We start from the raw sequence: 13,600 nt of genomic DNA, 5'->3' as shown, positions 1-13,600 counted from the left end.
AATAACAATTTAATACATATTTGAATAAGGCTGTAATGTAACAAAATGTGGAATGGTCAAGGGGTCTGAATACTTTCCGAATGCACTGTGTATGGAACCCAAAGGGCTTCTGACTTGAACCAAAAGGCGCCCTGTGCTCTTCACAGATGAAAGCAGGTTCACACACTGAGCACATGTGACAGACGTGGAGAACGTTCTGCTGCCTGCAACATCCTCCAGCATGACCGGTTTGGCGGTAGGTCAGTCATGGTGTGGGGAGGCATTTCTTTGGGGGGCCGCACAGCCCTCCATGTGCTCGCCAGAGGTAGCGTGACTACCATTAGGTACCGAGATGAAATCCTCAGACCCCTTGTGAGACCATATGCTGGTGCGGTTGGCCCTGGGTTCCTCCTAATGCAAGACAATGCTAGACCTCATGTGGCTGGAGTGTGTCAGTAGTTCCTGCAAGAGGAAGGCATTGATGCTATGGACTGGCCTGCCCGTTCCCCAGACCTGAATCCAATTGAGCACATCTGGGACATCATGTCTCGCTCCATCCACCAACGCCACGTTGCACCACAGACTGTTCAGGAGTTTGCGGAGGCTTTAGTCCAGGTCTGGGAGGAGATCCCTCAGGAGACCATTCGCCACCTCATCAGGAGCATACCCAGGCGTTGTAGGGAGGTCATACAGGCACGTGGAGGCCACACACACTACTGAGCCTAATTTTGACTTGTTTTAAGGACATTAAATCAAAGTTGGATCAGCCTGTAATGTGGTTTTCCACTTTAATTTTGAGTGTGACTCCAAATCCAGACCTCCATGGGTTGATAAATTTGATTGGGTCGTTGATTGATTGGGTGTTGGGTCGTTGTCCTGTTGAAAAAAGAATGATAGTCCCACTAAGCGCAAACCAGATGGGATGGCGTATCATAGCAGAATACTGTGGTAGCCATGTTGGTCAAATGTGCCTTGAATTCAAAATAAATCACAGACAGTGTCACAAGCAAAGCACCCCCACACCATCACACCACCTCCTCCATGCTTCACAGTGGAAGCCACACATGCAGAGATCATCCGTTCACCTACTCTGCATTGTAACCAAAAATCTCACATTTGGGCTCATCAGACCAAAGGACAGATTTCCACAAGTCTAATGTCCATTGCTCGTGTTTCTTGGCCCAAGCAAGTCTCTTCTTATTATTGCTGTCCTTTAGCAGTGGTTTCTGTGCAGCAAATCGACCATGAAGGCCTGATTCATGCAGTTTCCTCTGAACAGTTGATGTTGAGATGTGTCTGTTACTTGAACTCTGTGAAGCATTTATTTTGGCTGCAATTTCTGAGGCTAGTAACTCTAATGAACTTGTCCTCTAAAGCAGAGGTAACTCTGGGTCTTCCTTTCCTGTGGCGGTCCTCATGAGAAACAGTTTCATCATGGCGCTTGACGTTTTTTGCGACTGCACTTGAAGAAACTTTTCCGGATTGGCTGACCTTCATGTCTTTAAAGTAATGATGGAATGTTGTTTCTCTTTGCTTATTTGAGCTGTTCTTGCCATAATATGGCAAGATTTTACCAAATAGGGTTTATCTTCTGTATACCACCCATATCTTGTCAAAACACAGTTGATTGGTTTAAACGCATTAAGAAGGAAAGACATTTGACAAATTAACTTTTAACAAGGCACACCTGTTAATTGAAATGCATTCCAGTTGACTACATCATGAAGCTGGTTGCGAGAATGCCAAGTGTGCAAAGCTGTAATCAAGGCAAAGGGTGGCTACTTTGAAGAATCTACAATCTAAAATATATTTTGTTGTTTAACACTTTTGTGGTTAATACATGATTCCATGTGTCATTTAATAGTTTTGATGTCTTCACTATTATTCTACAATGTAGAAAATAGTAAAAATAAAGAAAACCCCTTGACTGAGTAGGTGTGTATAAACTTTTGACTGGTAATGTACATAGAGAGAGATTGTGTGAAAAGGTTAGAGAGACTGGACAGGGTTGGGGTTTGGGTGGTGTAGTGGGGGGAGTAAATGGGAGGGAGGTGGTATTTCACTTTCTTAGATGAACAGGCCTAATGACGATAATTACTTTTTGGTGGGCTGTGACTGGCCTTACACTCCAGTACAGTAGGTGGTGGTGTATGCACCTTAAAAGTTGGATGCGATCCACCAATCCAATCCCAAAGAAGAAGGAGCAGAGCGGGCTGGTTGGAACGGTTCACTTGAAAAGGGGTTCTGAAGAGGAATCCTGGAGCAAGAACAGGGATATTGGGACAGGGACACAGAAATGTGGATTTCTGAGGAGGAATGGAGGTGGAAAAAGAGGAAGAGACGGTTGAAGAGAATGAGGAAAGCAGAGGTTGGATTTGAATCTGGAGGAAGATGGAGATAAAAATGGAGCTGGGGTGTTGAAAAATGATTGGTCTCAAACAGAGTGAGCCATGAGCCAGACTGAGTTCTAGAGGAGAAATTGAAGTGTATGAGGGCGAGTAATGTGAGGTGGAAGGTGTGGTGAAGAGCTTGACATCATTGAACAAAATACAAAATAATCTAGTTCAATAGGAGTGACATTTTTGGAGAAAGTGGACCCTTGCCTTTTGGCAGATCCATTTGTGGTTTCAGGATGGGTGGGAAAGGAGTTGTTTACAGTAGAATCCGTGAAGGTAACCTGAAGTGGACTTTTTCTTTTTGTTTATGTTTCTTCTGACCCAAGGAAGCAGGCGCTCCGTGTCACGCAACTTGGGTCAAGATCTGTTTCATGCTTTGCTCTTGATACCCTCCGTTTGGCGCGACACAGACCTGGTGGTGAGCGTGGTGAAACAGAGTCTTTACCAGACAAAGTCATGTTAGGATATATCATCCTCTTAGAGTGTTTGTGGTGAATCCACTGCTCTGTTTCAGGTACAATGTTTATGGTCATGTTGCAGCAGTGTGCAGGAGGGACATTCCAAGATGTGAGAAGTGTGCAGGAGGGCATTGGACAGAGGATTGTGTAGTTTTGGTAAAGTTGTGTGTGTCAACTGTAGTGGTGCCCATGTTGCTGGGGATCGGAAGTGTCCGGTATGAGAGTGGCAAGTTGAAGTGGTCAGAGCGTAGCGCAGAAGGTGTTGTATTCCGAGGCAGTGAAGAAAGTAGAGGCAGATGGGTCAAAGGTGAGGAATCCTGAGAGGAGCCCAGTGAGTCGTAGATCTGTGTCAGCACAGAGGGAGTGAGGCTGCCTTCTCAGCGTTCATAGCAATGGTTGTCAGCTGTATCGCAGAAAGGGAACGTAAATCACAGAAAATAGATATAATAATATAATAATATTATATATTATTATAAATAGATGTTGTGGTGGCAGCTGCAGAGAAGTATTTGGGTATATGAGATTTGAATTCAGAAGAGTTACAGGATGTGTTGAGGCCGTTGGCATGGTGTAGGAGCAGGAGTGTAGCTGGCAGATGGGTGTGAGATTTTTTAGATGTTTTTTTAATGAAATATTGGTATATAGTTGTAGGGTTGGTTGGTGGTGAAATGTATATGTACATATATATATATTACCCCTTTTTATTTTTGTATAATGTGATTGAACATACACTGCCGCACAGTAGGTGGCGAAATGCACAAACAAAATGTGCAACGCCATGATGCCAAATAAGAAGAAGAAGAGGTAGCGGGGGCTGGTTGTGTGTTCATTGGTTGGTGAGTATTTGTTTTTACTGTGTGTGGCGTGCGTGGGCGTGCGTGGACGCGTGGTACGTATGATACGTTCAAAACAACTCGGAACTGGGAATCCCGAAATCCGACTTCAGTGTGTTAAATAGAAATGGGAACTCGCACAACAAAAGGGGCTCTGACTGGAAAAAAACTAATAATTTGAACGGTCATCCAACTCGGAATTTCAACTCGTGAACTCGGGCCTCTTTCCAGAGCTCCGACTTTTCACCCTAACGTAATGATCTGACATTGTATTGTCCCAAGATCCCAGTGGTTTTGAACGCGCCATCTTATCAAAGTGAAAGTTGTTAACGTTAGTCAACACACTGCAACTGCAGCGCTACAAGGAAATATATCGATTGTTGCAAAAATATGTTGCTATAGAACGACATATGCAAGGGTAGAAAAAGCCTAGACGATAACAAAATGAGCTGTCTGCAAGATGAATTTGAGGTAGGCTACGGTAAACTTAGTTTTCATTTGGCCAGTAACACTGTTTTACATGGTCGATTTGTATGCGCCTTTCTTGTTTGTATTGTAGTCCTACGGATCAAATGTCCAATTTGTGTTTTGGTCGATGTGAAACTTTTAACGCTGGATAATAATTATGTTTTTTCTCTCACATTTCTCATACGTTTAGCCTAAACCTAAATAACGTCATCAAACACTATAGAGTAATTACACTTTATAAATAGGCCTGTGTGGTTAGAGAGGACAGGGCAAGAGCAGTGTGTTTCATTGTGCGCTGTGTTGTGATCTGTTTTTGAATAAACCATGTCCTCAGGCTGCATTTGCATTTGTTGCAATGTTCTATCGATCTTCCTGTTGAATGTGCCTGATCTTCTACTTTATTTACAACATGATTGACACCAGCCTGTTTATTTTAGATTCGTATTGTCCTTTTCTTAATTGTCTGTTAACTCAGCTGGAGAAAAGTGTCCGGCGGTTCAGGGAGACATTCCATGGAAAGATAGCGGTGGAAAAGGCAACCTTACTGATGAGACGCTATGCCAACAAACATCAAATGGTCACCTGGGCAGTTATACTGAAGAAAGGCAACGGTAAAGAAATGGTTGACAGTAGATGCAAACCCCAGTCATACCACCATAGGAAACCCTATGGAGGGTTGTTCCAAGACACCGGGTCCTGTACTAAAAAGCTTGTTCAATGGGGGTCCTCCGTTAAATGTAACCTTTAGTCCAGGAACAGAACTAGGATTCATCTGTCCTGGAAACTATCCATTAAAGGGGCAATCTGCAGTTGCTACATCTGTTTGTTGGACTTATGCATTTATGATATGTACCCATTGATTCTTGAAGAATATAACTTATAAATGCCTCGTGAGCTTAGTTCAACTGTCGTAACCCATCAGAACCCCAAATATAAGCTTGTTTTACTTCATTGTTTGTAAACAAAGTAAATGAAAAACAAACACTATATAGCCTCAAAACATGGTGTAAACTATCATTTTTATATCATGGATGGTCAGCCTTGCATCCGTAGCTCTGTGTATACATTTAAAAGTCCCTACATTTTTTTTTACAGAAACATGGGCGAGGAAGACTGTTATTGTTTCAGCTGCTTGATGGCCTCTTTAACCTCTCTTCAGACATGGTCTCGGGTGGTTTAACAACCAGACCCATTTTATTTGCTTTAAAGGGTTGGCCATGTTGACAATCTAATCTCGGACTCTTCCTCTTTCTCTACTCTTGCCGTGCAGAGCTGGATGATGAGGACAGAAAATGCTTACAGACGGATCAGGCAGTCAAGGTTACATTAATACATTCCATACTATTCTCTGTCGCTTTGTGTGTGTATTTGGATTAGGGGTGTATCCAGGTGGGTCTGTATTTCTTTGAAAATGTGATCTTTGTGGTCATAACCATGACAGTTCAGTTGTACCTTGACCCTTGACCCACCTCTCTTTCTTTCAGAATGTGGTGCAGAGACTCACAGCTGAGGACAGGGAACCTCAGGTCCCTCCTGCACAACCGGTACAACACAGTCACAGTGTTAGTTAGTCCGTCTTTCATTGGGTTAAAGAATCAATGTTCATCAGAAGACATCTGGATATCAGGCATTTCAGCATAATCTCTGTTGATTTTGAAGTTCCATATTCCATAACCATATTGGTAATGGGTAATAACACATTGGGAATAGATTTGTGAGCTATTAAGGGCTGGAAGAGAGAATAAAACTCCTATCATATTACATTGGTCCTATAACCAATCTGATGATCAGGTTGGTAAATTGGTTGCCTTGACTATTTCTAATTCTATGACTTACATTGTCTTCCCTACAGCCCCGAGGTAGCAGACAGCCTGAAGACGATAATGATATCAAGGTCAGTCATCCACAGACTATTTACCGACTTTACTGGTGGGGAAAGAGATGAAGGGTTAATGGTTAAGTGGATGGCTAACTGAAAGGTGTGTGTGCGCATCGGTGTGTCCCTGTCATCATGTGTGTGGCTCGTGTGTGTGTTGAGTCTTCAGGAGCTGGGAGAGCGTCTGCGGGTCCTGCCTCTCACTGAGAAGAACAAGAGAATGTTTGATAATGCCCAGCGCCACCTCACCCCCTCTGTCCTGCACCAGTTTGCCTGCCAGACCTGTGACAAGGACTGGTGGCGTCGGGTACCCCAGAGGAAGAGGGTAATGCTCTTCCATACATACCCACCTGGTATCCACCGTGGTCTTCACACATCTCTGTTTGATATGCCAAACCCATTCATAATAGTTCAAACGTATTTCTCCATGCCTGTGTCTGTAACTGTGTTCCTGTTACCTTGCTACTTTGTCTTAGAATGTGTATTTCACATGGCCAGTTCATCTACTAACTGGGGACTCCACTGACTGTCATCTCTCCTAGGTATCTCGCTGTCACCTGTGCAAGAAGAAATATGACCCTGTCCCTTATGACAAAATGTGGGGTATTGGAGAGTTCTGCTGCACCAAATGCACACGCTCCTTCAGGTAAAAACTGGACCGTCCTGTACATGTGTGATTATAAGACATTATACATGTGATTTAATCTCTATGCACTTGGTTTGATTTGTCCATCAGGGGCTTTGGGAGGATGGATTTGGGCTCCCCCTGCTACTCCTGCCGAACTCTGGTGATCCCAACAGAGATTCTTCCTCCACGCAAGGGAGGGGTAGGAGGAGCAGGACACAGAAAACCTATCCCACACAGCTGCCTCGCTGAGGACTGTTACAACAGACAAGGTTAAACTACACACACATACACACACACACACATTGCGCTGTACAGTGCAATGTACTGTGGTTTGTAGAGTGTGTTACTACAAACAAGTACCACAAGATGGCGGCCTTTTACATGTCTGTCTGGCTGTTGGCTCCAGCCAACTAACTGGCCTTGTACTTCCATGCCAGAGCCCCATGTTCCTGGGACAGAGTGTGTCCACCCCCGCAGTCGCCAGAGGAACAGGAAGCCTCGCGTGGTCAATCCCAGCTCCGTCCACATCAGCTCCGGCTCCACCGTCAACACCTGCCTGAGCCAAGGAAGCCTGGAGAACCTGTACGACCTCATCATGGATGACATCAGAGAGGAGAGTGAAGAGGACAACCGTAGTGGTAGCAGCAGCAGCTAGAGCAGCACTGATGTTACCAGTGACCAACAGTCGTGAGCACCTTCCATGCTTCCCCAATTGTGCTTCCAACGATCAGGATATGATCACTTTTCTTAGGTTCACATTCAGTGTAAGGATGGCATCTCATAGGCCTGCTGACATAGTATTGGTTGTACTTTCCTTTCATTTTTAAAAACCATGAAAATACCGCTCAATATTCACAACAGTCAGATGATATAAGTGAGATGATATAACTAGTTTCATGTTTTGCTTTTGTCTTTGTTCATGCTTCTTGAAGTGTTGCCACGTGTTGTTGCTGCTGCTTTGTTAATGTTTGAATGATAAGGGGAGATTGACCGCACTGGCTACTGCCCATAATCCTGACTTTACTTTTGGTTACCTATTCAGGAGATACCTTTCTAGTAATGTGTGTGTTTAAATAGATTTGTCATATCAACTTGAACAAGAATATATCATAAAACACAAATAATGCATTTTGTCCCCCCCCCCCCCCCCCCCCCCAAAAAAAACCTAATAATGCATTATGAAATCTTACTATTATTCATTTTCAATACGACTCGGGTTCAAATCAAATTGTATTTGTGACATGCACTGAATACAACAGGTGAAATGTTGAAGACTTACCGTGAAATGTTACTTACATGCCCTTAACCAGCAATGCAGAGTTTTAAAAAAGTATGAATATAAGAAAATATTCAAAAACGTAACACAATAAAATAACAATAACGAGGCTATATATATAGGGGTTCCCAATACAGAGTCAATGTGCAGGGTACAGGTTAATTGAGGTAATATGTACATGTAGATAGGGGTAAAGTGACTATGCATAGATAATAAACAGCAAGTAGAAGCAGGGTAAAAAAAAAAAGGGTGTCAATGCAAATAGTCCGGGTGGCCATTTGATGAAGTGTTCAGGAGTCTTGTGGCTCGGGGATAGAAGCTGTTAAGGAGCCTTTTGGATCTAGACTTGGCGCTCTGGGGTCGCTCGCCGTGCGGTATCAGAGAGAACAGTCTGATATGGGTGGCTGGATTCTTTCACAATTTTCAGGAGGAAAAATCACAGACATGCCACCATGGATTTTAATATATCACTGTAAATAATTTAGAACATACCTGAAAAACCAATAAAGGACCATTTATTCTGTTTGTTTCAGAATAACCTGAGAAAAACCTTTACAGTGAGGTTCAAAGTTATTGATAAAGATAAGCAATATTGACTTCATAAAATAAAGAATTCAAACACTGAGCTATATTGTAAGCGGAAACATTTTGGGATATACAATTCCTCAGACGAAGAGATGTTGTTTAACAGATAATATTATTTTTCTCTCAAAAAGGTAGTGGTCAAACTTTTTTACACCCCTTAATATTCTTATAAATAAAATAGTCAAAAATGTTGTATTTGGTCCCATGTTCCTAGGACACAATGACTACATCAAGATTGTGACTACAAACGTTTTGGATGCATTTGTAGTTAGTTTAAGTTGTGTTTCATTTTGTGCCCAATAGAAATGAATGGTAAATCATGTATTGTGTTTTTTTGGAATCACTTTTATTGTAAATAAGAATATAATGTTTCTAAACACTTCTACATTAATGTGGGTGCTACCTTGATTGCGTATAATCTTTAATGAATCGTAAATAATGATGAGTGAGAAAGTTACAGAGGGACTAAGCTCCTGGGTATAACATTGGATGGTCAATTATCATATTGACTAAGTTGTTGTGAAGATGGGGAGGGATATGTCCCATCTTGATTACTGTCCGGTAATATGGCCAAATGAAGCAAAGAAAAACCTAGCAAATCTGCAGCTGGTTGAAAACGACAGCACGCCTTGCCTTTACAGTGCATTCGAAAAGTATTCAGACCCCTTAACTTTTTCCACATTTTGTTACGTTACAGCCTTATTCTAAAATTGATTCAATAGTTTTTTTCTCATCAATCTATACACACAGTACCCCATAATGACAAAGCAAAAACTGGTTTTTAGAAAAAAAAATCTAATTTATAAAAAAGAAAAATTGATATCACATGTACATAAGTATTCAGACCCTTTATTCTGTACTTTGTTTAAGCACCTTTTGGCAGCAATTACAGCCTCGATTCTTCTTGGGTATGACACTACAAGCTTGGCACACCTGTATTTGGGAAGTTTCTCACATTCTTCTCTGCAGATCTTCTCGAGCTCTGTCAGGTTGGATGGGGAGCGTTGCTGCACAGCTATTTTCAGGTCTCTCCAGAGATGTTCGAGTTTTAAGTTCCTCGGCGTACACATCACGGACAAACTGAAACACAGACAGCGTGGTGAAGAAGGCGCAGCAGCGCCTCTTCAACCTCAGTAGGCTGAAGAAATTCGGCTTGTCACCAAAAACACTCACACACTTTTACAGATGCACAATCGAGAGCATCCTGTCGGGCTGTATCACCGCCTGGGACGGCAGCTGCACCGCCCATAACCAAAAGGCTCTCCAGAGGGTAAGTGAGGTCTAGCATAAAAGCCTGATTGGTGAAGTCCTGCAGAGATGGTTGACCTCTGGAAGCTTCCCCGGTATCCACAGAGGAACTCTGGAGCTCTGTCAGAGTCACCATCAGGTTCTTGGTCACCTCCCTGACCAAGGCCGTTTTTCCCCGATTGCTCAGTTTGGCTGGGTGGCCAGCTCTGGGAAGAGTCTTGGTGGTTCTAAGCTTCTTCCATTTAGGATGGAGGCCACTGTGTTCTTGGGGACCTTCAATGCTGCAGAAATGTTTTGGTACCTTCCCCAGATCTGTGCCTCGACACAATTCTGTCTTGGAGCTCCTCGGACAATTCCTTTGACCTCATAGCTTGGTTTTGCTCAGACATGCACTGTTAACTGTGGTACCAAATCATGTCCAATCAATTTAATTTACCACAGGTGGACTCCAATCAAGTTGTAGAAACATCTCAAGGATGATCAATGGAAACAGGATGCACTTGAGCTCAATTTCATGTCTCATAGCAAAGGGTCTGAATACTTATGTAAATAAGGTATTTCTGTTTTTTACTTTTAACAAACTTGCAACAATTTCCAAAAACTGTTTTTGCTTTGTCATTATGGGATATTGTGTGCAGATTAATAAGGATAATGAAAAATAAACATTTTTAGAATAAGGCTATAACTTAACAAAATGTGGAAAAGGTGAAGGGGTCTGAATACCTTCCGAATGCACAGTAACTGCATAACATCAACAACATGCATGCCAATCTTTCCTTGTTGAGGGTTAAAGAGAGATTAAATACTTATCTTGTAGTTTTTATAAGAAATATTACTTTGATGAGAATTCCAGATTGTCTGCATAATCAAATAACATACATCTCAGACACACATACATACCCCACAAGACAGGGGACTCGCCATAGTACTATACAGAGCCATGATCACATGGAACCCCCCTTCTATCTCCAATTACTCAAGCAAATATCAAAATGACCTAAAAATGTTTTATGAAACAACATCTCACGGCACAATAGGAGCTGTGAAATGACACACTCTAACAAAGTTTAAGGCGCTGCATCTCAGTGCTTGAGGCGTTACTACAGACACCCTGGTTCGATTCCATGATGTATCACAACCGGCCACGATCCCATTTGGAGGCGCACAATTGGCCCAGCGTTGTTCGGGATTGGCCGGTGTAAGCCGTCATTGTAAATAATTATTTGTTCTTAACTGACTTGCCTAGTTAAATAAAGGTAATATATATATATATTTTTTTAAATACATTCTTTAGTTGTATTGTTTGTATTTCGTTGTATTTTATATTTGTGTGGCGGTTCTTGTCTATCAGTGTTTTGTTACTTGTCGTGTTGTATGTGTGGACCCCAGGAAGAGTAGCTGCTGCTTCAGAAAAAGCTAATAGGGATTCTAATAAACCAATAAAACCAATAGTCTTTCAGGATTTTCTGACACAATACATTAATTACCATTCATTTCTATTGGGCACAAAATCATCTGAATCACAACCAAAACTAACTGCAAATGCATCCAAGTTTGTAGAGTCACAAGCTTGATGTATTCATTGTTTGTTAGGAATATGGGACCAAATACTAAACTTTTGACTACTTTATTTTTACAAATCTTTAAGGGTGTCAATCATTTGGACTCCTACCTTTTTGAGAAAAATGGTATTACTTGTTAAGAAAATCTATTTTTCTTTAGCAATTGTATTGCTGTAAAATGTTATCATTTCCCACTTGTTTTTGAGCGTACAATATAGCCCAGTATTTGAATAATTCATTTTATACAGTCATTATTCCTCATCTTTATCAAGGGTGTCAATTATTTCAGACCCGCAATACACACTCTTTGTCCCTGGAAAATAATATTTGTTTGCCAAATTGAAGCATATGGAAAGCAGTTAGGAGCTTGGAAATGCCTCGGGATGAATCTCTTTACAAGGTTATCTTTCCCTGAGGAAGGAGTAAAAGTTTATTGATGATTTATAAATGATCAACAGAATAACGTAGTTATATCGTTATTACTTTCATTTAAATGGCATCACATTATGTGTTACCCTGATATCTTCATATAATAAACAGGTCGGACTAAATGGCAAGATCCTGCTGTGTATTGAATACACAACTCATTCATTGACTCAATACAGTGGCTTGCCATCCCATGTGTGATTTAACATTGCTTATCTTCCGATGTGACAGTTATAGTTTAGTGAAAAGGGGTTGACTTGATTATAAAGCCCACAGTGCGTCAGTAGTTTACCACACAGTAGCTAGTGGTGTGGAGAGGAGATGAAGGCAGATGCCTCTCAGTGACTCGCTCTTTAAAAATCAATTTCTTAACAGGGTGTACCTCACAGCTCAGTCTGGCAGGTAGTGAAATCTAGCCCATCTGTGACACACACACACACGTTGCAGTGGAGAGTGAGTGTGTACCATAAGGCAACACACCAACTAACTGACTGATGTTTGATTTTAGTTTAACTGCTTTCCAATCAGTCGGGGACTTTAGAGGAAACATGCCTCAAAGACCCATGCTGGTCTCTCAGGCAAATTATTGAGTCAATCCATCATTGAGGGAAATGCCCAGTCATATGAATGATGTTGTCACGACTTCCGCCGAGGTTGGTCCCTCCTTGTTCGGGCGGCGTTCGGCGGTCGCGTTCGGCGGTCGACGTCTCCGGTCTTCTAGCCATCGCCGATCCAACTTTAATTTTCCATTTGTTTTGTCTTGTTTGCCCACACACCTGGTTTGCATTCCCTCATTACTCGTCTTGCATATAACCCTCTGTTTCCCCCCATGTCTGGGTGTGGAGTTCTGTAAAGGAGTGTGTAACTGGCTGCAGGGAAGTCAGGCGCAGGAGAGCACAAATGGGTAGCAAACGGAGCCCTTTATTGAGGCGAACAGAACACGGTACTATGAAAACTAAACACACACGGGTTACAATAACGCGGCGCAAACCAGCCTGGAGTACACATACATTTACAGAAAACAATTCCACACACAGACATTAAAAATAAAGATAAATCCTTGAATGAGTAGGTGTGTCCAAACTTTTTTGACTGGTACTGTATGTGCATAAATATGATATAGCACCACGACTATACCCTGATGAAGACAGCTTGTCTGTCAAAAACGTTGGTTATTAGGTTATAGAATGAGTGTGTCTAGATTAGAATAGAATGAGTGCGTCTAGTTTGTCTAGAATTCATATGGACAGAAGCAGTCTAATTTATTCCCTGTCCGTTTTGAGAGTGGTGACAGTGTTTCTCCTCAGGACACTCAGATCATCTGAGGACACTCCTTAGATCACATCCTCAATCAGCCTTGGTCTGGTTTGGTCTGGTCTAACTCATCTCATCTCTCTGCATCCTCTGACCCTTCCCACATCACTCCACGCCTAAACATGGCCAGAGATGTCTGACTACATTCAATCACCACAAAGTGTCAGCGAGAAATGTCTTACCTCAACTAAAGGTTCCTTTCTGTAGTTGTGTGCCTTGACGAAATGTTGGCATCTGGGAGAGTTGTGCTAAAAGCACAAAGATGATTACCAATTAAGTGGAATGTCTTTGTCTGCAGTTAAATGAGATTGATGTCTTACATTTGTTAACATAAAATGAATACCTTGATAGTTGATGGTGGACTGGATAACTTTATTATTGACATTGTCCAGAGAGTTAGAGAGTTATGTGAAAGCCATTGGTCCATAAATTGGTTTCGGACTGATTTAACCGGTCAATACTTTTTTGTCACCCATCAAATACATATCACATGTGGCGTCCCACAAGGTTAGATATTGGGTCCTTTACTGCTCAGTTTATATATATATTAT

The 13,600-nt window shown here is 41.9% G+C and overlaps 1 protein-coding gene across 3 annotated transcripts; it reads left to right on the top strand.

Annotated features, from left to right (window-relative positions):
- The first annotated feature begins 2,193 nt into the window (after positions 1-2,193).
- LOC124000609 (shiftless antiviral inhibitor of ribosomal frameshifting protein homolog) lies at positions 2,194-7,790 on the top strand. 3 transcript variants are annotated; one of them, XM_046307116.1, is made up of 9 exons: positions 2,194-3,669; positions 4,610-4,745; positions 5,405-5,454; positions 5,619-5,696; positions 5,987-6,028; positions 6,180-6,335; positions 6,553-6,656; positions 6,747-6,907; positions 7,076-7,790. In XM_046307116.1, the coding sequence occupies exons 2-9, from the start codon at positions 4,682-4,684 to the stop codon at positions 7,291-7,293; spliced, it is 873 nt and encodes a 290-aa protein (XP_046163072.1). In that variant the 5' UTR covers positions 2,194-3,669; positions 4,610-4,681; the 3' UTR covers positions 7,294-7,790. The 3 variants fall into 3 exon arrangements, with proteins under 3 accessions (XP_046163072.1, XP_046163070.1, XP_046163071.1); XM_046307114.1 differs by lacking the exon at positions 2,194-3,669 and adding an exon at positions 3,730-4,137; XM_046307115.1 differs by lacking the exon at positions 2,194-3,669 and adding an exon at positions 3,732-4,137 and having other exon boundaries at positions 5,619-5,678.
- Positions 7,791-13,600: the final 5,810 nt, after the last annotated feature.

The sequence above is a fragment of the Oncorhynchus gorbuscha genome, linkage group LG16 (genome assembly GCF_021184085.1).
Source record: "Oncorhynchus gorbuscha isolate QuinsamMale2020 ecotype Even-year linkage group LG16, OgorEven_v1.0, whole genome shotgun sequence".
NCBI lineage: Eukaryota > Metazoa > Chordata > Actinopteri > Salmoniformes > Salmonidae > Oncorhynchus > Oncorhynchus gorbuscha.
The sequence above is the reverse complement of the archived record's forward strand: the minus strand, read 5'-3'. Positions and strand labels throughout refer to the sequence as shown.